This window comes from Bombina bombina, chromosome 1, assembly GCF_027579735.1.
Source record: "Bombina bombina isolate aBomBom1 chromosome 1, aBomBom1.pri, whole genome shotgun sequence".
Classification (NCBI taxonomy): Eukaryota; Metazoa; Chordata; class Amphibia; order Anura; family Bombinatoridae; genus Bombina; species Bombina bombina.
The window spans coordinates 1,082,821,936-1,082,844,573 of NC_069499.1; the positions used below are offsets into that span (position 1 = coordinate 1,082,821,936).

Consider the following 22,638-nt stretch of genomic DNA (forward strand, 5'->3'; position numbering starts at 1 on the left):
TTTGGTCACTTCTTCCATCGCCAGGGAACTCCTTGTTCCCCCCTGATGGTTGATGTACGCAACAGTCGTCATGTTGTCTGATTGAAACCGTATGAACTTGGCCTTTGCTAGCTGAGGCCAAGCCTTGAGAGCATTGAGTATCGCTCTCAGTTCCAGAATATTTATCGGTAGAAGAGATTCTTCCCGAGACCAAAGACCCTGAGCTTTCAGGGGTCCCCAGACCGCGCCCCAGCCCACCAGACTGGCGTCGGTCGTGACAATGACCCACTCTGGTCTGCGGAAGCTCATCCCGTGTGACAGGTTGTCCAGGGACAGCCACCAACGGAGTGAATCTCTGGTCCTCTGATTTACTTGTATCGTCGGAGACAAGTCTGTATAGTCCCCATTCCACTGACTGAGCATGCACAGTTGTAATGGTCTTAGATGAATGCGCGCAAAAGGAACTATGTCCATTGCCGCTACCATCAAACCTATTACTTCCATGCACTGCGCTATGGAAGGAAGAGGAACAGAATGAAGTATTTGACAAGAGTTCAGAAGTTTTGATTTTCTGGCCTCTGTCAGAAAAATCCTCATTTCTAAGGAGTCTATTATTGTTCCCAAGAAGGGAACCCTTGTTGACGGAGACAGTGAACTTTTTTCTACGTTCACTTTCCACCCGTGAGATCTGAGAAAGGCCAGGACAATGTCCGTGTGAGCCTTTGCTTGAGGAAGGGACGACGCTTGAATCAGAATGTCGACCAAGTAAGGTACTACTGCAATGCCCCTTGGTCTTAGCACCGCTAGAAGGGACCCTAGTACCTTTGTGAAAATCCTTGGAGCAGTGGCTAATCCGAACGGAAGTGCCACAAACTGGTAATGCTTGTCCAGGAATGCGAACCTTAGGAACCGATGATGTTCCTTGTGGATAGGAATATGTAGATACGCATCCTTTAAATCCACCGTGGTCATGAATTGACCTTCCTGGATGGAAGGAAGAATAGTTCGAATGGTTTCCATTTTGAACGATGGAACCTTGAGAAACTTGTTTAGGATCTTGAGATCTAAGATTGGTCTGAATGTTCCCTCTTTTTTGGGAACTACGAACAGATTGGAGTAGAACCCCATCCATTGTTCTCCTAATGGAACAGGATGAATCACTCCCATTTTTAACAGGTCTTCTACACAATGTAAGAATGCCTGTTTTTTTATGTGGTCTGAAGACAATTGAGACCTGTGGAACCTCCCCCTTGGGGGAAGCCCCTTGAATTCCAGAAGATAACCTTGGGAGACTATTTCTAGCGCCCAAGGATCCAGAACATCTCTTGCCCAAGCCTGAGCGAAGAGAGAGAGTCTGCCCCCCACCAGATCCGGTCCCGGATCGGGGGCCAACATCTCATGCTGTCTTGGTAGCAGTGGCAGGTTTCTTGGCCTGCTTTCCTTTGTTCCAGCCTTGCATTGGTCTCCAGGCTGGCTTGGCTTGAGAAGTATTACCCTCTTGCTTAGAGGACGTAGCACTTGGGGCTGGTCCGTTTCTGCGAAAGGGACGAAAATTAGGTTTATTTTTGGCCTTGAAAGACCTATCCTGAGGAAGGGCGTGGCCCTTGCCCCCAGTGATATCAGAGATAATCTCTTTCAAGTCAGGGCCAAACAGCGTTTTCCCCTTGAAAGGAATGTTAAGCAATTTGTTCTTGGAAGACGCATCCGCTGACCAAGATTTTAATCAAAGCGCTCTGCGCGCCACAATAGCAAAACCAGAATTTTTCGCCGCTAACCTAGCCAATTGCAAAGTGGCGTCTAGGGTGAAAGAATTAGCCAATTTGAGAGCACGAATTCTGTCCATAATCTCCTCATAAGAAGAACAATTATTATTGATCGCCTTTTCTAGCTCATCGAACCAGAAACACGCGGCTGTAGTGACAGGAACAATGCATGAAATTGGTTGTAGAAGGTAACCTTGCTGAACAAACATCTTTTTAAGCAAACCTTCTAATTTTTTATCCATAGGATCTTTGAAAGCACAACTATCTTCTATGGGTATAGTGGTGCGTTTGTTTAGAGTAGAAACCGCCCCCTCGACCTTGGGGACTGTCTGCCATAAGTCCTTTCTGGGGTCGACCATAGGAAACAATTTTTTAAATATGGGGGGAGGGACGAAAGGTATACCGGGCCTTTCCCATTCTTTATTTACAATGTCCGCCACCCGCTTGGGTATAGGAAAAGCTTCGGGGGGCCCCGGGACCTCTAGGAACTTGTCCATTTTACATAGTTTCTCTGGAATGACCAAATTCTCACAATCATCCAGAGTGGATAACACCTCCTTAAGCAGAGCGCGGAGATGTTCCAATTTAAATTTAAATGTAATCACATCAGGTTCAGCTTGTTGAGAAATTTTCCCTGAATCTGAAATTTCTCCCTCAGACAAAACCTCCCTGGCCCCCTCAGATTGGTGTAGGGGCCCTTCAGAACCAATATCATCAGCGTCCTCATGCTCTTCAGTATTTTCTAAAACAGAGCAGTCGCGCTTTCGCTGATAAGTGGGCATTTTGGCTAAAATGTTTTTGATAGAATTATCCATTACAGCCGTTAATTGTTGCATAGTAAGGAGTATTGGCGCGCTAGATGTACTAGGGGCCTCCTGTGTGGGCAAGACTGGCGTAGACGAAGGAGGGGATGATGCAGTACCATGCTTACTCTCCTCACTTGAGGAATCATCTTGGGCATCATTTTCTCTAAATTTTGTGTCACATAAATCACATCTATTTAAATGAGAAGGAACCTTGGCTTCCCCACATACAGAACAGAGTCTATCTGGTAGTTCAGACATGTTAAACAGGCAAAAACTTGATAACAAAGTACAAAAAACGTTTTAAAATAAATCGTTACTGTCACTTTAAATTTTAAACTGAACACACTTTATTACTGCAATTGCGAAAAAGTATGAAGGAATTGTTCTTAAAGCCTTAAAAGTATTGCACACCAAATTTGGAAGCTTTAACCCTTAAAATAACGGAACCGGAGCCGTTTTTATATTTAACCCCTTTACAGTCCCTGGTATCTGCTTTGCTGAGACCCAACCAAGCCCAAAGGGGAATACGATACCAAATGACGCCTTCAGAAAGTCTTTTCTATGTATCAGAGCTCCTCACACATGCATCTGCATGTCATGCTTCTCAAAAACAAGTGCGCAATACAGGCGCGAAAATGAGGCTCTGTCTATGATTAGGGAAAGCCCCTAGAGAATAAGGTGTCCAATACAGTGCCTGCCGGTTATTTTACATAATTCCCAAGATTAAAATAATTCCTCAAGGCTATGGAGTATAAAATATAAATCGATTTAGCCCAGAAAATGTCTACAGTCTTAGAAAGCCCTTGTGAAGCCCTTTATTTCTTTCTGTAATAAAAATGGCTTACCGGATCCCATAGGGAAAATGACAGCTTCCAGCATTACATCGTCTTGTTAGAATGTGTCATACCTCAAGCAGCAAAAGTCTGCTCACTGTTCCCCCAACTGAAGTTAATTCCTCTCAACAGTCCTGTGTGGAACAGCCATCGATTTTAGTAACGGTTGCTAAAATCATTTTCCTCTTACAAACAGAAATCTTCATCTCTTTTCTGTTTCAGAGTAAATAGTACATACCAGCACTATTTTAAAATAACAAACTCTTGATTGAATAATAAAAACTACAGTTAAACACTAAAAAACTCTAAGCCATCTCCGTGGAGATGTTGCCTGTACAACGGCAAAGAGAATGACTGGGGAAGGCGGAGCCTAGGAGGGATCATGTGACCAGCTTTGCTGGGCTCTTTGCCATTTCCTGTTGGGGAGGAGAATATCCCACAAGTAAGGATGACGCCGTGGACCGGACACACCTATGTTGGAGAAACAATTATTTGTTGTTTTATCTCATATACATGAAAAGGTTAACCATCATTTTGCATTTCACAGGCACCTAAGGGCTTAGATGCCGAGTTCTGGTGTCAATTTATTAAAGGGCCACTAAAGTAAAAATTAAAGTTTCAGGATTCATACAATGCAATTTTAATAAACTTTCAAATACACTTGAGGCACCCATCTCCTACTAAGCATGTGCAGAAGTCTACAATATAAAAACGTATATGCATTTTGTGATTGGCTAACGGCTGTCAGATGATACAGGGGGAGGGAAAATTGGATAACTGAAATTTGCAAGAAAATATTCTACGGCCAATTTCAAAATCAAAGTAAGTGCTATTACTTTGTAATTGTCAATTATTTATTTCTACTGTATTTCGTGACCCTTATCATAAGGAAATTGGTTAATCATTGTTTTGCAGGTTACACAAACACACACAATGGGCACTGAACAATTGTTACTCCTAGTTTTTTTGGACTACTAGATTTTAAGAAAACCTTGGACAGTGGCAGTGCCTGTCATTTTAATTCTTGTGGTGGCAAACAGATTTCGTACCAAGGCATTATTGAAATGTGGTTTAGTGGTTGACCCACCATTCTCTTATTCACATACCAGTGTGCGTCCTAAAATGACGTTCCATATCTTTCATGCCATATCTAGTCTTGAACTGGCAACCTAAAACAACAAAACAAAACTAATGTTACACATTTCCTTTAAATAGACTAAAATGGGTATTAAATTAAGTTTCTAATTTACTTAGATTATCAAATTTGCCTTTGTTCCCATGATATTCTGTTAAAGAGATACCTAGGTAGGCATCAGGTGCACTACATCGCATTTAAATCACATGTTCTATCTGAATTATAAAAAAAAAAATTGTGTTTCATATCCCTTTAAAGGGATACTAAACCCAATTTTTTTCCCCATGATTTAGATAGAGCATGCAATTTTAAGTAGCTTACTGATTTACTCCTATTATCAATTTTTCTTCGTTCTCTTGCTATCTTTATTTGAAAAGCAGGAATCTAAGTTTAGGAGCTGGCCCATTTTTTGTTCAGAACCTGGGTTGCACTTGCTTATTGTTGATTAAATGTAGCCACCAATCAGCAAGTGCTACCCAGGGTCTGAACCAAAAATAGGCCGTCTCCTAAGCTTAGATTCCTGCTTTTTCAAATAAAGATAGCAAGAGAACGAATAAAAATTGATAATAGGAGTAAATTAGAAAGTTGTTTAAAATTGCATGTTCTATCTGAATTATGTAAGCAAAAATTTGGGTTTAGTATCCCTTTAAACTACTTAAATGGACATGAAACTGAAACATGATTCAGATAGAACATGCAATTTCAAAATAGGTTTAAAATTCAGTTCTATTATAAAAATTTTTATTGTTTTCTAGGTATTCTTTGTTGAAAACATATCTAGGTAGGCTCAGGAGCAGTAATAGCTGGCAATTGGTGGCTACAATTGTATACATCTTCTGATGAACTTAACAGATGTGTTCAGCTATATCCCAGTTCTGCATTTATGCTCTAGAGCTGACTTTAACTGTGTGTTTAATTATTTTGCAGGAGTGAAACACTTAGTTAAATGCAAGCAATAGTGCATTAATAAAATATTAAATTTTGTTTTTGCACTTTTAAAAATTTGAAGGTTAATCACAATCTTTTCGATATTTTCATTGATTATCAAATTTCGATCTTCATTATTATTATTATCATTTATTTGTATAGCGCCGCCAAATTCTGTAGCGCTGGGTACAATGATAGGGGTATAAAATGACAAAGATTTGTGATAAAATACAAAACATAACAAGACTAAACAAATCTAGCACAGGAGGAAGATATATGATATCTGATATTGTCAACGTGGTTTTTGAGTGATCACAATCCAAAGTTGCTTCTGAGACACTAAATAGTTTTCTACAGATAATCTTACAAAAATGTTTTTGGTTGTTAAGTTCTTGTTTTTGGGATCAAAAATACAATGGCATTTGAATTGATTAATTTGTACGATGTAATGTTAATAGTGATTGACATGTATAAAATTAACCTCTTATGTGCCAACACCATAGAGATATAAGTTAAAGGGACAGTCTACTCCAAATGTGTTATTGTTTATAAAGATAGATCATCCTTTATTACCCATTCCATACAATATATATATATATATATATATATATATATATATACACACATACATATAATATATATATATATATACATATATATATATATATATATATATATATATATATATATATATATATACATACACACACATACATACATACACATACACAACCAACACGGTTATATTAATAAACTTTTTATCTCTTTGATTACCTTGTTTCTAAGCCTCTGCAGACTGCCCCCTTATTTCAGTTGTTTTGACAGACAGAGCACAATATTGTCTATATGGCACACATGAACTAGCACTGTCTAACTCTGAAAAACTGTCAAAATGCACTGAGATAAAAGGTGGCCTTCAAAGGCTTATAAATTAACATATGAGCCTACCTAGGTTTAATTTTCAACAAAGAATGACAAAAGAACAAAGCAAATTTGACGATAAAACTATATTTTGGCTTGACTGTCCCTTTATTTAATAATAAAGAATTTTGAACAGCGCCATGATGGGTAAAGTTGGCATGTAGCTTGGTTGACTTTGTCATGAAATCTGTGAGTGTTAACAAATAATATATAAGCCCAATATTTCTGTGAAAATCTGAATAATAATATATCAAACCCTAGAAAGTTTTGGAAAGTCATAAATAACTAACACACTCCCCCAATCCACTCCCAACCCTCCACTGTCAAAGTGGATAACCAAACCCTGCAACTTCCCTTAGAAGTAGCAAATGCCTTTAACAATTATTTTGTCAGATGCTCCACCACCCTAATTGACAAACTAATAAATGGCAGGCATCCTGAAACTACAAATGTGGATCTGGCCCCGCTAAATCTGCAAAGACCCAATATAGAGAAGTTCAATTTTAGATCTGTACCCATCAATGTCATTAAGAACACCTTAATAATCTAAAAATGAAAAACCAGTCTGGACCTGATCAAATCCCAGCAATGCTGTTGAAGCTCAGTGCGCCGGCAATTGCTAAACCTGCCACATCCCTAATTAACGAATCCTTGGTGTCTGGTTGCATACCCAAACTTTGGAAGACTGCAAGAGTAGTGCCTATCCATAAAAGTGGTGAGTTAACCTTACCGTCGCCCAATATCATTGCTCCCAGTATTGTCAAAAATCTTAATAAATGCGTCCATACGCAACTATGTGAGTATTACCAACAATCTAACTATCTGACCCCTGTTCAATCAGGTTTTCGCAAAAAATCACTCCACTACAACTGCCCTCCTAAACGTTTGCAACATCATCCAAACTGGCAGGGAACAAGGAGACCTAACTGGAGCAATTTTCCTTGATTTTGCAAAAGCCTTTGACACAGTAGACCACGACATACTACTGCTCAAACTAAAAAACTCAGGTATTGGCGATCGTCCGCTAACCTGGTTTTGATCATATGTATTGGATCCATCATAGTATGTCTCCATTTCTGACAGCGACTCCCTCCCTCCCTCTCCCAGTCACGTAAGGTGTTCCCCAAGGTTCCATTCTCGGCCCCCTACTATTCACATTATTCATAAATGATCTGCCAAATGTCTGCAAATCCTCAACTGTACACATGTACGCAAATCCGATCTGCCGCAGCTTGAGGCAGTGCGCCAAGACCAGTTCACAGAGGTAGAAAAGTGGATCTCAAAAAACAAACTCTTCCTAAACACTGACAAAACTGTCACAATGATCTTTGGAACGGGACCTAAATTACACAAACTACAAAATTCACATCTACGCATCAAAAGAAAATCAAATTGCACACTGACCGCAGTCAACTCTTTCAAATATTTGGGTATGTTATTAGACCCCAATCTACCTTTTGGCCTCCACATAGAAATAATTACATCTAAACTCTATCCAAAACTAGGTGCCCTGTACAGAAACAAATCTTTCCTCAGCCCTACAATAAAGGAAAAGATTGCACAGCAAATGTTGATGCCAATCATGGATTATGGGAATGTAGTATGTGCACCTGCACCGCAAACTCACCTTAATAAACTTAATACACTGTATAACTTGTTCTGCCGCTTTGTGCTACAATGTAACTACAGGACCCACCATTGTGACATGCTAAATGAATTAAATTGGCCGTCGCTGGAATCCAGATGCACCCTCCATCTTCCCAGCCTTGTGTTTAAGAGCTTTTCTGGAAAGCTCCCACCCTACCCGAGCAGAATGCTCTCCCCGGCTGTTCCCACCTCCCATAACCTCTGATCCAGTACAAGCACATTATTTAGCTTGCCTCAATACAAAAAGAAAGCAGCTCGATCCTTCTTTTCCTACAGAGCACCACAATTATGGAACGATCTCCCGCACACTTTAAAACCTTCTCCAAGCCTAAAATCCTTTAAGAGATCCCTCTCTGCATATCTCAAAACAGAATGCACCTGTCATGGTTGATTATATATTTCCTACTTGTTCAATGTTAAATTTTGCATATGTTATGTATTATTATTGTTTTTGTATTTTATTGTACCCTATTGTATCAATGCAATGTTTTGTGGACCCAGGACATACTTGAAAATGAGAGAAATCCATATAAGACCAATAATTAATTTATATATAAAGCGGTTTATATCAGCTTGATTCTTTGTCAGATGGTCTGGGCTGGGTAACACAAACCCCCTGCTGTGACTAGGTACACATTACAGGCCAGGATGTCTCAAATGATCCATTTCAAAGTAAGCCTGTATACAGAGTTTTCCTATCTGAAGAAGCAGTTACTTAGTCTGAACTGATATCTGAATATACAAACATAATCAGAGGATATAGCTGTTCTCATCTAGGTGTTAAATTGTCCCTGCTGAGTTACAATACACATTCTCATCTGGAACGACTGCTGGCTCAGATAAAAGCACACGGGAAGCAAATTCTCAGATAAATGACTTGTGCCTAATTTTCATGTAGTTTAAGATACTCAAATGAATATATAACAGACATATATTATATGAACATTTTAATCTGGGAGATTGTCCATGCCTAAGAAGGATAATATGAGAAGTTCAAACCCCAAGAATTAAGATTTTAAAATATGTTAATGTGTACCGCAGACTGCCTGAATAATATATATATAATAATCTAAGAGATACATCACATTACATACTGTGTTGGATATAATGAATTTAAAAATAAATAACTACATTGATATTTATAAATGCTGGACTTATTTAAAAATAACATCTATTTCTTTATTTTTCAGACATATAATAAACCAACAAGATTTCCTATGAATATCGGTCATAAACATAAGTCCATGCAATCCAAAATTATTGGAAACATGAAATATACTGTATTCATATTAAGATACAATACAATGCCAGGATGTTGAATGCTATGATTCTGTAAAGAAAAATAATTAATAGTATAATTGCTTACTAATATGATACAAGAAGTATACTCATGTTTAGTCTCTAAAAAAACATAATTTATGCTTACCTGATAAATTCCTTTCTTCTGTTGTGTGATCAGTCCACGGGTCATCATTACTTCTGGGATATAACTCCTCCCCAACAGGAAATGCAAGAGGATTCACCCAGCAGAGCTGCATATAGCTCCTCCCCTCTACGTCAGTCCCAGTCATTCGACCAAGAATCAACGAGAAAGGAGTAACCAAGGGTGAAGTGGTGACTGGAGTATAATTTAAAAGATATTTACCTGCCTTAAAACAGGGCGGGCCGTGGACTGATCACACAACAGAAGAAAGGAATTTATCAGGTAAGCATAAATTATGTTTTCTTCTGTTATGTGTGATCAGTCCACGGGTCATCATTACTTCTGGGATACCAATACCAAAGCAAAAGTACACGGATGACGGGAGGGATAGGCAGGCTCATTATACAGAAGGAACCACTGCCTGAAGAACCTTTCTCCCAAAAATAGCCTCCGAAGAAGCAAAAGTGTCAAATTTGTAAAATTTGGAAAAAGTATGAAGCGAAGACCAAGTTGCAGCCTTGCAAATCTGTTCAACAGAGGCCTCATTCTTAAAGGCCCAAGTGGAAGCCACAGCTCTAGTGGAGTGAGCTGTAATTCTTTCAGGAGGCTGCTGTCCAGCAGTCTCATAGGCTAAACGTATTATGCTACGAAGCCAAAAAGAGAGAGAGGTAGCAGAAGCTTTTTGACCTCTCCTCTGTCCAGAGTAAACGACAAACAAGGAAGAAGTTTGGCGAAAATCTTTAGTTGCCTGCAAGTAGAACTTGAGGGCACGAACTACATCCAGATTGTGTAAAAGACGTTCCTTCTTTGAAGAAGGATTTGGACACAAGGATGGGACAACAATCTCTTGATTGATGTTCCTGTTAGTGACTACCTTAGGTAAGAACCCAGGTTTAGTACGCAGAACTACCTTGTCTGAGTGAAAAATCAGATAAGGGGAATCACAATGTAAGGCTGATAACTCAGAGACTCTTCGAGCCGAGGAAATAGCCATTAAAAACAGAACTTTCCAAGATAACATTTTTATATCAATGGAATGAAGGGGTTCAAACGGAACACCCTGTAAAACGTTAAGAACTAAGTTTAAACTCCATGGTGGAGCAACAGCTTTAAACACAGGCTTGATCCTAGCTAAAGCCTGACAAAAGGACTGGACGTCTGGATTTTCTGACAGACGTCTGTGTAACAAGATGGACAGAGCTGAAATCTGTCCCTTTAATGAACTAGCTGATAAACCCTTTACTAAACCTTCTTGTAGAAAAGACAATATCCTAGCGATCCTAACCTTACTCCAGGAGTAACCTTTGGATTCGCACCAGTATAGGTATTTCCGCCATATTTTATGGTAAATCCTTCTGGTAACAGGCTTCCTAGCCTGAATCAGGGTATCAATAACCGACTCAGAAAAACCACGTTTTGATAAAATCAAGCGTTCAATTTCCAAGCAGTCAGCTTCAGAGAAGTTAGATTTTGATGTTTGAATGGACCCTGTATCAGAAGGTCCTGTCTTAGAGGTAGAGACCAAGGCGGACAGGATGACATGTCCACTAGATCTGCATACCAAGTCCTGCGTGGCCAAGCAGGTGCTATTAGAATTACTGATGCTCTCTCCTGTTTGATTTTGGCAATCAATCGAGGAAGCAGCGGGAAGGGTGGAAACACATAAGCCATCCTGAAGTTCCAAGGTGCTGTCAAAGCATCTATCAGAACTGCTCCCGGATCCCTGGATCTGGACCCGTAGCGAGGAAGTTTGGCGTTCTGGCGAGACGCCATGAGATCTATCTCTGGTTTGCCCCAACGTCGAAGTATTTGGGCAAAGACCTCCGGATGAAGTTCCCACTCCCCCGGATGAAGAGTCTGGCGACTCAAGAAATCCGCCTCCCAGTTCTCCACTCCCGGGATGTGGATTGCTGACAGGTGGCAAGAGTGAGACTCTGCCCAGCGAATTATCTTTGATACTTCCATCATTGCTAGGGAGCTTCTTGTCCCTCCCTGATGGTTGATGTAAGCTACAGTCGTGATGTTGTCCGACTGAAACCTGATGAACCCCCGAGTTATTAACTGGGGCCAAGCCAGAAGGGCATTGAGAACTGCTCTCAATTCCAGAATGTTTATTGGAAGGAGACTCTCCTCCTGATTCCATAGTCCCTGAGCCTTCAGAGAATTCCAGACAGCGCCCCAACCTAGTAGGCTGGCGTCTGTTGTTACAATTGTCCAGTCTGGCCTGCTGAATGGCATCCCCCTGGACAGGTGTGGCCGATGAAGCCACCATAGAAGAGAATTTCTGGTCTCTTGATTCAGATTCAGAGTAGGGGACAAATCTGAGTAATCCCCATTCCACTGACTTAGCATGCATAATTGCAGCGGTCTGAGGTGTAGGCGTGCAAAAGGTACTATGTCCATTGCCGCTACCATTAAGCCGATCACCTCCATGCATTGAGCTACTGACGGGTGTTGAATGGAATGAAGGACGCGGCATGCATTTTGAAGTTTTGTTAACCTGTCTTCTGTCAGGTAAATCTTCATTTCTACAGAATCTATAAGAGTCCCCAAGAATGGAACTCTTGTGAGAGGAAAGAGAGAACTCTTCTTTTCGTTCACTTTCCATCCATGCGACCTTAGAAATGCCAGAACTAACTCTGTATGAGACTTGGCAGTTTGAAAGCTTGAAGCTTGTATTAGAATGTCGTCTAGGTACGGAGCTACCGAAATCCCTCGCGGTCTTAGTACCGCTAGAAGGGCACCCAGAACCTTTGTGAAGATTCTTGGAGCCGTAGCCAATCCGAATGGAAGAGCTACAAACTGGTAGTGCCTGTCTAAGAAGGCAAACCTTAGATACCGGTGATGATCTTTGTGGATCGGTATGTGAAGGTAAGCATCCTTTAAATCCACTGTGGTCATGTACTGACCCTCTTGGATCATGGGTAAGATTGTCCGAATAGTTTCCATTTTGAACGATGGAACTCTTAGGAATTTGTTTAGAGTCTTTAAATCTAAGATTGGCCTGAAAGTTCCCTCTTTTTTGGGAACCACAAACAGGTTTGAGTAGAACCCTTGTCCTTGTTCCGACCACGGAACCGGATGGATCACTCCCATTGTTAACAGATCTTGTACGCAGCGTAGAAACGCTTCTTTCTTTATCTGGTTTGTTGACAACCTTGACAGATGAAATCTCCCTCTTGGGGGAGATAATTTGAAGTCTAGAAGGTATCCCTGAGATATGATCTCTAGTGCCCAGGGATCCTGAACATCTCTTGCCCAGGCCTGGGCGAAGAGAGAGAGTCTGCCCCCTACTAGATCCGGTCCCGGATCGGGGGCTCTCGGTTCATGCTGTCTTTGGGGCAGCAGCAGGTTTCCTGGCCTGCTTGCTTTTGTTCCAGGACTGGTTAGGCTTCCAGCCTTGCCTGTAACGAGCAACAGCTCCTTCCTGTTTTGGTGCAGTGGAGGTTGATGCTGCTCCTGTTTTGAAATTCCGAAAGGGACGAAAATTAGACTGTCTAGCCTTAGCTTTGGCCTTGTCTTGAGGTAGGGCGTGGCCCTTACCTCCCGTAATGTCAGCGATAATTTCTTTCAAACCGGGCCCGAATAAGGACTGCCCCTTGAAAGGTATATTAAGTAATTTGGACTTAGAAGTAACATCAGCTGACCAGGATTTTAGCCACAGTGCCCTGCGTGCCTGTATGGCGAATCCTGAGTTCTTAGCCGTAAGTTTGGTTAAATGTACTACGGCCTCCGAAATGAAAGAATTAGCTAGTTTAAGGACTCTAAGCCTGTCCGTAATGTCGTCTAGCGTAGAGGAACTAAGGTTCTCTTCAAGCGACTCAATCCAAAATGTCCTCTCACACATCCTATCTAGTCGTTGGGTGCAAGAGAATGACTGGGACTGACGTAGAGGGGAGGAGCTATATGCAGCTCTGCTGGGTGAATCCTCTTGCATTTCCTGTTGGGGAGGAGTTATATCCCAGAAGTAATGATGACCCGTGGACTGATCACACATAACAGAAGAAACATAATTTATGCTTACCTGATAAATTTATTTCTCTTGTAGTGTATTCAGTCCACGGGTCATCCATTACTTATGGGATATATTCCCTTCCCAACAGGAAGTTGCAAGAGGATCACCCAAGCAGAGCTGCAATATAGCTCCTCCCCTCACATGTCATATCCAGTCATTCGACCGAAACAAGACAAGAAAGGAGAAACCATAGGGTGCAGTGGTGACTGGAGTTTTAATTAAAATTTAGATCTGCCTTAAAAGACAGGGCGGGCCGTGGACTGAATACACTACAAGAGAAATAAATTTATCAGGTAAGCATAAATTATGTTTTCTCTTGTTAAGTGTATTCAGTCCACGGGTCATCCATTACTTATGGGATACCAATACCAAAGCCAAAGTACACGGATGATGGGAGGGACAAGGCAGGAACTTAAACGGAAGGAACCACTGCCTGTAGAACCTTCCTCCCAAAAACAGCCTCCGAAGAAGCAAAAGTGTCAAATTTGTAAAATTTTGAAAAAGTGTGAAGTGAAGACCAAGTTGCAGCCTTGCAAATCTGTTCAACAGAGGCCTCATTCTTAAAGGCCCAGGTGGAAGCCACAGCTCTAGTGGAATGAGCTGTAATTCTTTCAGGGGGCTGCTGTCCAGCAGTCTCATAGGCTAAACGTATTATGCTACGAAGCCAAAAGGAGAGAGAGGTTGCCAAAGCTTTTTGACCTCTCCTCTGACCAGAGTACACGACAAACAGGGAAGAAGTTTGACGAAAATCTTTAGTTGCCTGTAAATAGAACTTCAGGGCACGGACTACGTCCAGATTATGCAAAAGACGTTCCTTCTTTGAAGAAGGATTAGGACATAATGATGGAACAACAATCTCCTGATTGATATTCCTGTTAGAAACTACCTTAGGTAAAACCCAGGTTTAGTACGCAGAACTACCTTGTCTGAATGGAAAATCACAATGTAAGGCCGATAACTCAGAGACTCTTCGAGCCGAGGAAATAGCCATCTAAAACAGAACTTTCCAAGATAAAAGCTTAATATCAATGGAATGAAGGGGTTCAAACGGAACCCCTTGAAGAACTTTAAGAACCAGGCTTAATCCTAGCCAAAGCCTGACAAAAAGCCTGGACGTCTGGAACTTCTGCCAGACGTTTGTGTAAGAGAATAGACAGAGCAGAAATCTGTCCCTTTAACGAACTAGCAGATAAGCCCTTTTCTAAACCCTCTTGTAGAAAGGACAATATCCTAGGAATCCTAACCCTACTCCATGAGTAACCCTTGGATTCGCACCAATATAAATATTTACGCCATATCTTATGGTAAATTTTTCTGGTAACAGGCTTCCGTGCCTGTATTAAGGTATCAATAACTGACTCCGAGAAGCCACGCTTTGATAGAATCAAGCGTTCAATCTCCATGCAGTCAGCCTCAGAGAAATTAGATTTGGATGTTTGAAAGGACCTTGTATTAGAAGGTCCTGCCTCAGAGGTAGAAACCATGGTGGACAGGACGACATGTCCACTAGGTCTGCATACCAGGTCCTGCGTGGCCACGCAGGCGCTATCAGAATCACCGATGCTCTCTCCTGTTTGATCTTGGCAATCAGTCGATGTAGCATCGGAAATGGTGGAACACATAAGCCATGTTGAAGACCCAAGGGGTTGTCAGAGCATCTATCAGCGCCGCTCCCGGGTCCCTGGACCTGGATCCGTAACAAGGAAGCTTGGCATTCTGGCAAGACGCCATGAGATCCAGTTCTGGTTTGCCCCAACGATGAATCAGTTGAGCGAAGACCTCCGGATGAAGTTCCCACTCCCCCGGATGAAAAGTCTGGCGACTTAGAAAATCCGCCTCCCAGTTCTCCACGCCTGGGATGTAGATCGCTGACAGGTGGCAAGAGTGAGACTCTGCCCAGCGAATTATCTTTGAGACTTCCAACATCGCTAGGGAACTCCTGGTTCCCCCTTGATGGTTGATGTAAGCCACAGTCGTGATGTTGTCCGACTGAAATCTGATGAACCTCAGTGTTGCTAACTGAGGCCAAGCTAGAAGAGCATTGAATATTGCTCTCAACTCCAGAATATTTATTGGGAGGAGTTTCTCCTCCTGAGTCCATAATCCCTGAGCCTTCAGGGAGTTCCAGACTGCGCCCCAACCTAGAAGGCTGGCATCTGTTGTTACAATCGTCCAATCTGGCCTGCGAAATGTCATACCCTTGGACAGATGGACCCGAGAAAGCCACCAGACAAGAGAATCTCTGGTCTCTTGGTCCAGATTTAGCAGAGGGGACAAATCTGAGTAATCCCCATTCCACTGACTTAGCATGCATAATTGCAGCGGTCTGAGATGCAGGCGCGCAAATGGCACTATGTCCATTGCCGCTACCATTAAGCCGATTACTTCCATGCACTGAGCCACTGACGGGCGTGGAATGGAATGAAGGACACGGCAAGCATTTAGAAGTTTTGATAACCTGGACTCCGTCAGGTAAATTTTCATCTCTACAGAATCTATAAGAGTCCCTAGAAAGGAGACTCTTGTGAGTGGTGATAAAGAACTCTTTTCCACGTTCACTTTCCACCCATGCGACCTCAGAAATGCCAGAACTATCTCTGTATGAGACTTGGCCATTTGAAAGCTTGACGCCTGTATCAGGATGTCGTCTAGATACGGAGCCACCGCTATGCCTCGCGGTCTTAGAACCGCCAGAAGTGAGCCCAGAACCTTTGTAAAGATTCTCGGGGCCGTAGCCAACCCGAAGGGAAGAGCTACAAACTGGTAATGCCTGTCTAGAAAGGCAAATCTTAGGTACCGATAATGATCTTTGTGAATCGGTATATGAAGGTAGGCATCCTTTAAGTCTACTGTGGTCATGTATTGACCCTCTTGGATCATGGGTAGGATGGTTCGAATAGTTTCCATTTTGAATGATGGAACTCTTAGGAATTTGTTTAAGATTTTTAGGTCCAAGATTGGTCTGAAGGTTCCCTCTTTCTTGGGAACCACAAACAGATTTGAGTAAAACCCTTGCCCTTGTTCCGTCCGCGGAACTGGGTGGATCACCCCCATTACTAAGAGGTCTTGCACACAGCGTAGAAATGCCTCTTTCTTTATTTGGTTTGCTGATAACCTTGAAAGATGAAATCTCCCTTGTGGAGGAGAAGCTTTGAAGTACAGAAGATATCCCTGAGATATGATCTCCAACACCCAGGGATCCTGGACATCTCTTGCCCAAGCCTGGGCGAAGAGAGATAGTCTGCCCCCCACTAGATCCGTTTCCGGATAGGGGGCCCTCTCTTCATGCTGTCTTAGGGGCAGAAGTAGGCTTTCTGGCCTGCTTGCCCTTGTTCCAGGGCTGGTTAGCTTTCCAGCCCTGTCTGTAACAAGCAACAGGTCCTTCCTGTTTTGGAGCGGAGGAAGTTGATGCTGCTCCTGCCTTGAAGTTACGAAAGGCACAAAAATTAGACTGTTTGGCCTTTGATTTGGCCCTGTCCTGAGGAAGAGTATGACCCTTACCTCCAGTAATGTCAGCAATAATTTCTTTCAAGCCAGGCCCGAATAAGGTCTGCCCTTTGAAAGGAATATTAAGCAATTTAGATTTAGAAGTCACGTCAGCTGACCAGGATTTAAGCCATAGCGCTCTGCGCGACTGGAAGGCGAATCCGGAGTTCTTAGCCGTTAGTTTGGTTAAATGTACAACGGCATCAGAAACAAATGCATTAGCTAGCTTAAGTGCTTTAAGCTTGGCCATAATCTCATCCAATGGAGCTGTGCGAATGGCCTCTTCCAGAGACTCAAACCAGAATGCCGCAGCAGCAGTGACAGGCGCAATGCATGCAAGGGGCTGTAAGATAAAACCTTGTTGAACAAACATTTTCTTAAGGTAACCTTCTAATTTTTTATCCATTGGATCCGAAAAAGCACAACTATCTCCACCGGGATAGTGGTACGTTTAGCTAAAGTAGAAACTGCTCCCTCCACCTTAGGGACCGTCTGCCATAAGTCTCGTGTCGTGGCGTCTATTGGGAACATTTTTCTAAATATCGGAGGAGGGGAAAAGGGCACACCGGGTCTATCCCACTCCTTGCTAATAATTTCTGTAAGCCTTTTAGGTATAGGAAAAACGGCAGTACACACCGGTACCGCAAAGTATCTATGCAACCTACATATTTTCTCTGGAATTGCAACCGTGTTACAATCATTCAGAGCCGCTAATACCTTCCCTAGCAATACACGGAGGTTCTCAAGCTTAAATTTAAAATTAGAAATCTCTGAATCCGGTCTCCCTGGATCAGATCCGTCACCCACAGAATGAAGCTCTCCGTCCTCATGTTCTGCAAATTGTGACGCAGTATCAGACATGGCTCTCACATCATCAGTGCGCTCTGTCCTTAACCCAGAGCTATCGCGCTTGCCTCTTAATTCAGGCAATTTAGCTAATACCTCTGTCATAACAGCAGCCATGTCTTGCAAAGTGATTTGTATGGGCCTCTCTGATGTACTTGGCGCCACAATATCACGCGCCTCCTGAGCGGGAGGCGAAGGTACTGACACGTGAGGAGAGTTAGTCGGCATAACTTCCCCCTCGTTGTCTGGTGATAATTTCTATACAGATATAAATTGACTTTTATTCAAAGTGACATCAATACATTTAGTACACATATTTCTGTGGGGCTCCACATTGGCCTTCAAACATAGTGAACAAACAGATTCATCTGTGTCAGACATGTTTAAACAGACTCGCAATGAGACTAGCAAGCTTGGAAAATTATTTCAAATAAATTTACAAGCAATATAAAAAACGCTACTGCGCCTTTAAGAAGCACAAAAAATCGTCACAGTTGAAATAACAATGAACTAAATCAGTTATAGCAACCAAATTTTCACAGTAAATGTATTAAGTTAGCAAAGCATTGCACCCACTAGCAAATGGATGATTAACCCCTTAATACCCAAAAACGGATAATCAATTTAACAATTAAAGTTTTTATCACAGTCAAACACACTGTCACAGGTCTGCTGTGACTGATTACCTCCCTCAAAATGAATTTTGAAGACCCCTGAGCTCTCTAGAGACGTACTGGATCAAGGAGGAAGAAGCAGGAAGACTGAAACTGAATTTTTACTGCGCAAAAAAGCGCTAAAATAGGCCCCTCCCACTCATATTACAACAGTGGGAAACCTCAGTTAACCGTTTCTATGTAGAAATAAACGACAGCCATGTGGAAAATCATGCCCCAAAAGATTTATCACCAAAGTACCTCACAAAAAACGAATAACATGCCAGTAAACGTTTTAAACATGCACTTTAAAAGTTAGGTAGTGTTATTAATAAGCCTGCTACCAGTCGCTTCTACTGCAGTTAAGGCTCATACATCACTTCAGTATTAACAGTATTTTCTTAGTCAAATTCCATTCCTTAGAAAATTACTTATTGTACATACATTCATCAGCCTGATACCAGTCGCTACTGCATTTAAGGCTGTACTTACATTACATCGGTATCAGCAGTATTTTCTTAGTCAATTCCATTCCTTAGAAAAATAATTTACTGCACATACCTTGTTTGCAGGATTCCCCACACGCTATTCCCTTTCTGAAAGTTACCCCACTCCTCAGAATGTGCGAGAACAGCCAGTGGATCTTAGTTACTTCTGCTAAGATCATAGAAAACGCAGGCAGATTCTTCTTCCAAATACTGCCTGAGAACAAACAGCACACACCGGTGCCATTTAAAATAGCAAACTTTTGATTGAAGAAATAAACTAAGTATAAAAAACACCACAGACCTCTCACAACGTCCTATCTAGTTGAGTTGCAAGAGAATGACTGGATATGACATGTGAGGGGAGGAGCTATATAGCAGCTCTGCTTGGGTGATCCTCTTGCAACTTCCTGTTGGGAAGGGAATATATCCCATAAGTAATGGATGACCCGTGGACTGAATACACTTAAGAGAAAATACATACTAAATTATATTAGATGGAACATACATACATACATACATATATATATATATATATATATATACATATACATACACACATATATATATATACACATATATATATATATATATATATATACACATACATATACATACACATATATATATATATATATATATATATATATTATAGACCAGATAAGTTTATCAATATCAAGAAATAGTGAATATACTAAATATACATATTAAAAATATATAAGAATCTGTATTTAGTGTTAGCAGTGTTAAAAATGAAACTGTTTGTCTTTGTCTGCATCCCCCTGATGGCCTAAATCCAGTATAACAAGTAAATTGCATTCCCATAGCCAATCAGAGAAAAATGCGTATCCAAATCTATCGAATGATTAAGAAATGGGAAGGAGTTTGGTCTCAAACAAAAACTCCTGGCACACAGAGAAAAGGATCTTGGCTGAAAAAAATTTGCTTGATAACTGCTGCGATCCTCCTTGCTGCAATTTTTTACTTACAGAGAGACAAGGGTGTGCGAACACAGTTTTCTGTAAGACAAATTTGTTGGGACACTCTTTGTAGATAAGAGATTATCAAGATTAATTATCTTCCAAATGTGCATAATTCCCCTAAAACATATGATAGACATATTTGGATATTAACTGAATTCTCAAACTGGTGATCTTGTAAAGTATAAGCAATTGTATATTTAATATTTAAATCAAAGGCATTCTATAGCTATAGTTTAATTGAAGCTGATGATTTAAAGGGGCACTTTGCAATTAAAATTTATATTCATAGTCCTGTGTAGTTTAAAGTTAGTCACATTAATACTAAATAATTGTATTTGCTAGATAAAGGTCTTGGTATTTCATATCTCTAAGTCAGACTTATTATTGTGACATTTCATATAAATGGGTAATTGTAGTTAAAATTCCTCTGGTATATTAAGTTATTTGTAGCTATTGTGATATATTTTAAAACTTGTTTTATGGTGGATAAATAAGAGGTTATTTCAGGTCAGACATATTAGCATATAAATTGGCTGTTAGCATTAATAATATATACAATTTCTGGTGTTTTTAATTGAAGTTATATAGAACAATTTGTGGGCTAAGTAGCTTAATTATACTTGTCTGAAAGTTATCTTAAATCTATTAAGATCCAGTAAGATTTGTGTGAAGTATCTTGTTATATCGTTTAACTAAACACTGGTAAGTAAGCGGTCCATATTATGGTATTTTATTGTGGTATTTTAATGCGATTCATTGTGAGTAAAGTTAATTTTAAAGGTACATCTTTTATGATCTATTGTATAGAGTATTGTAACAAAATAAGCGTGCATAATTTATTTATAATCTAGTCTCTATTTAAAAATAATTCAATGTGTATATAAATTTAACTAATATAAAGAATTTAGGAATAAATATTAATTTCAATTTTTTTTTAATTTTTTTTATTAATATTTAAAAATTATTATTTTTTTGTTGTTGGTCAAAATTGTATTAGCGTTTTAATCTAACCAAATACTAAGCCAAATTAATAATGTCTATTACTAGAAGTGAATCAAATGAATCTATACTCAGTGTTGAAATATGTTCCCCAAAATTACCCCTCACTCAGGGCGATGTCCTTAAGATGGACATTATAGGCCACATTAAGAATAGGTGTAATATTGTGGGTGATTTAAATGATTATATGGATATGCTTGCAATTAAGGCCAAAAATATTGCTATTGATAATGGAAGGTGGAAAAAAAAAAATTGTTCCAAGAATTATTAAAAATTAATGAATGTAAAAATTTGAGAAAACGGGATGAGCTAATACTAAAATCATGGTCCCTTGTAATATGCATTATGGACGAAATGTCCATTCACCTTATAGAAAAGGAATTCCAATTACAGGAGTTAGACGATAATATTCGTTCATCACGCAAATGCAAAAATAACTTTTATTAAATTACATTTAAACAAGACATGGCTACCTTCCAAGAGTATAACCTAAATTTATTAGCTAAAATAGAACATTTAAATAAACAACTTGCAGAGCCAAAAAGAGTTAAGGGAATTAAAAAGGCATAATGAAAACCCCTCCATTGATAGTGAAAATAATCAAAATAATGCAGGTATTTTAAAAACCCTTAAAGATTTTGTGAGAAATGAACTGCAGAACATTAGAGAGGAATTTAAACAAAGGACCCCTATCAGGTCAGAGGTAAACCTCCCACTTAGACAGTCACCTCATGTTATAAATTCAGGGAACTGCTACACTTCACAGGGGGGGGGGGCAGTTCTAGTAGATCAGATAGCCCATATGATACTAAAGCGTGTAAGGGGTCTCCCCATAGTAAAAGTAGGGCAGATATGGTCGCTCCAGTCCCAAAAATAAGGTCCCTAGGAAAGCCCAAGATACATCTAATAAGGTATATGAAACCAATAAAATAATTATTTTCTTAAGGTATGCAGTACCTAAATTTTCCAAAAACAAAGCCACTTCTATAATTGACCACTTAGAGAACTATGAAAATGCTTTATCCATAATGAATGTTAATAGTGAGCAGTGAAAAATTGAATTTCTGCCCTGGATATTTGAAGGTAAACATCACAAATTATTTGCTTCACTAAAGGATATGAATATTCATTCCTGGAGTGAAACAAAGCATCAGTGCAAAAAGGAATTTGGGAAATATTGCACCAAAACGGCAGCGAAAATAGCTGTACACAGTTTTAAATGTGGCGCGAATCAAAGCCCTATAGAATTCCTTTCTGTACTAAAAAGTGCATACAGTATTTATTTTACGAAGCATTTCCTGCGCACATCAAGCTTAATTTGGCTAGAGATTTTGATGAGCACTGCTCATTGGACTGGCTGATCAAAGAGTACAACTTATACTCTATTCAGCAGTCCGGTGTACAGGGGGTTAAAAGGGAACCAAGGCCCAGACCCAAAATTGTGGCAGAAACTAGGGTATCACCTAGCCCCCTCAATTTGGAGTCTAAAAAGAAAACTTATGCAGTTGTGGCCAGGGAAAACATGCCTTCCCCACAAAGTTTTAACTATGCCCCTCCCCCATCACGGACCGAGGTGCAGAGAGAATATACTCAAAATGGGGGTCATACCCAGACAAATAGTTATCCCTGTAAAAATAAATACCAATAGTGGCGAAAATACTCTCAGGGTAACCAGACATCCTAAGAAAATAGTGTTTCCCAAGACATTAAAGCTGAACAAGTTGAACCCCAAAGACA

At 40.4% G+C, this 22,638-nt stretch overlaps 1 protein-coding gene across 1 annotated transcript in view; it reads right to left on the bottom strand.

Moving 5' to 3' along the window:
• Nucleotides 1-22,638, bottom strand: part of ZFP64 (ZFP64 zinc finger protein) — a 135,717-nt gene that overhangs the window by 58,841 nt on the left and 54,238 nt on the right. Inside the window, exon 4 of the mRNA XM_053693896.1 lies at nt 4,488-4,550. Within this exon, the coding sequence (XP_053549871.1) occupies nt 4,488-4,550 (63 nt within the window). The remainder of the gene's footprint in view (nt 1-4,487; nt 4,551-22,638) is intronic.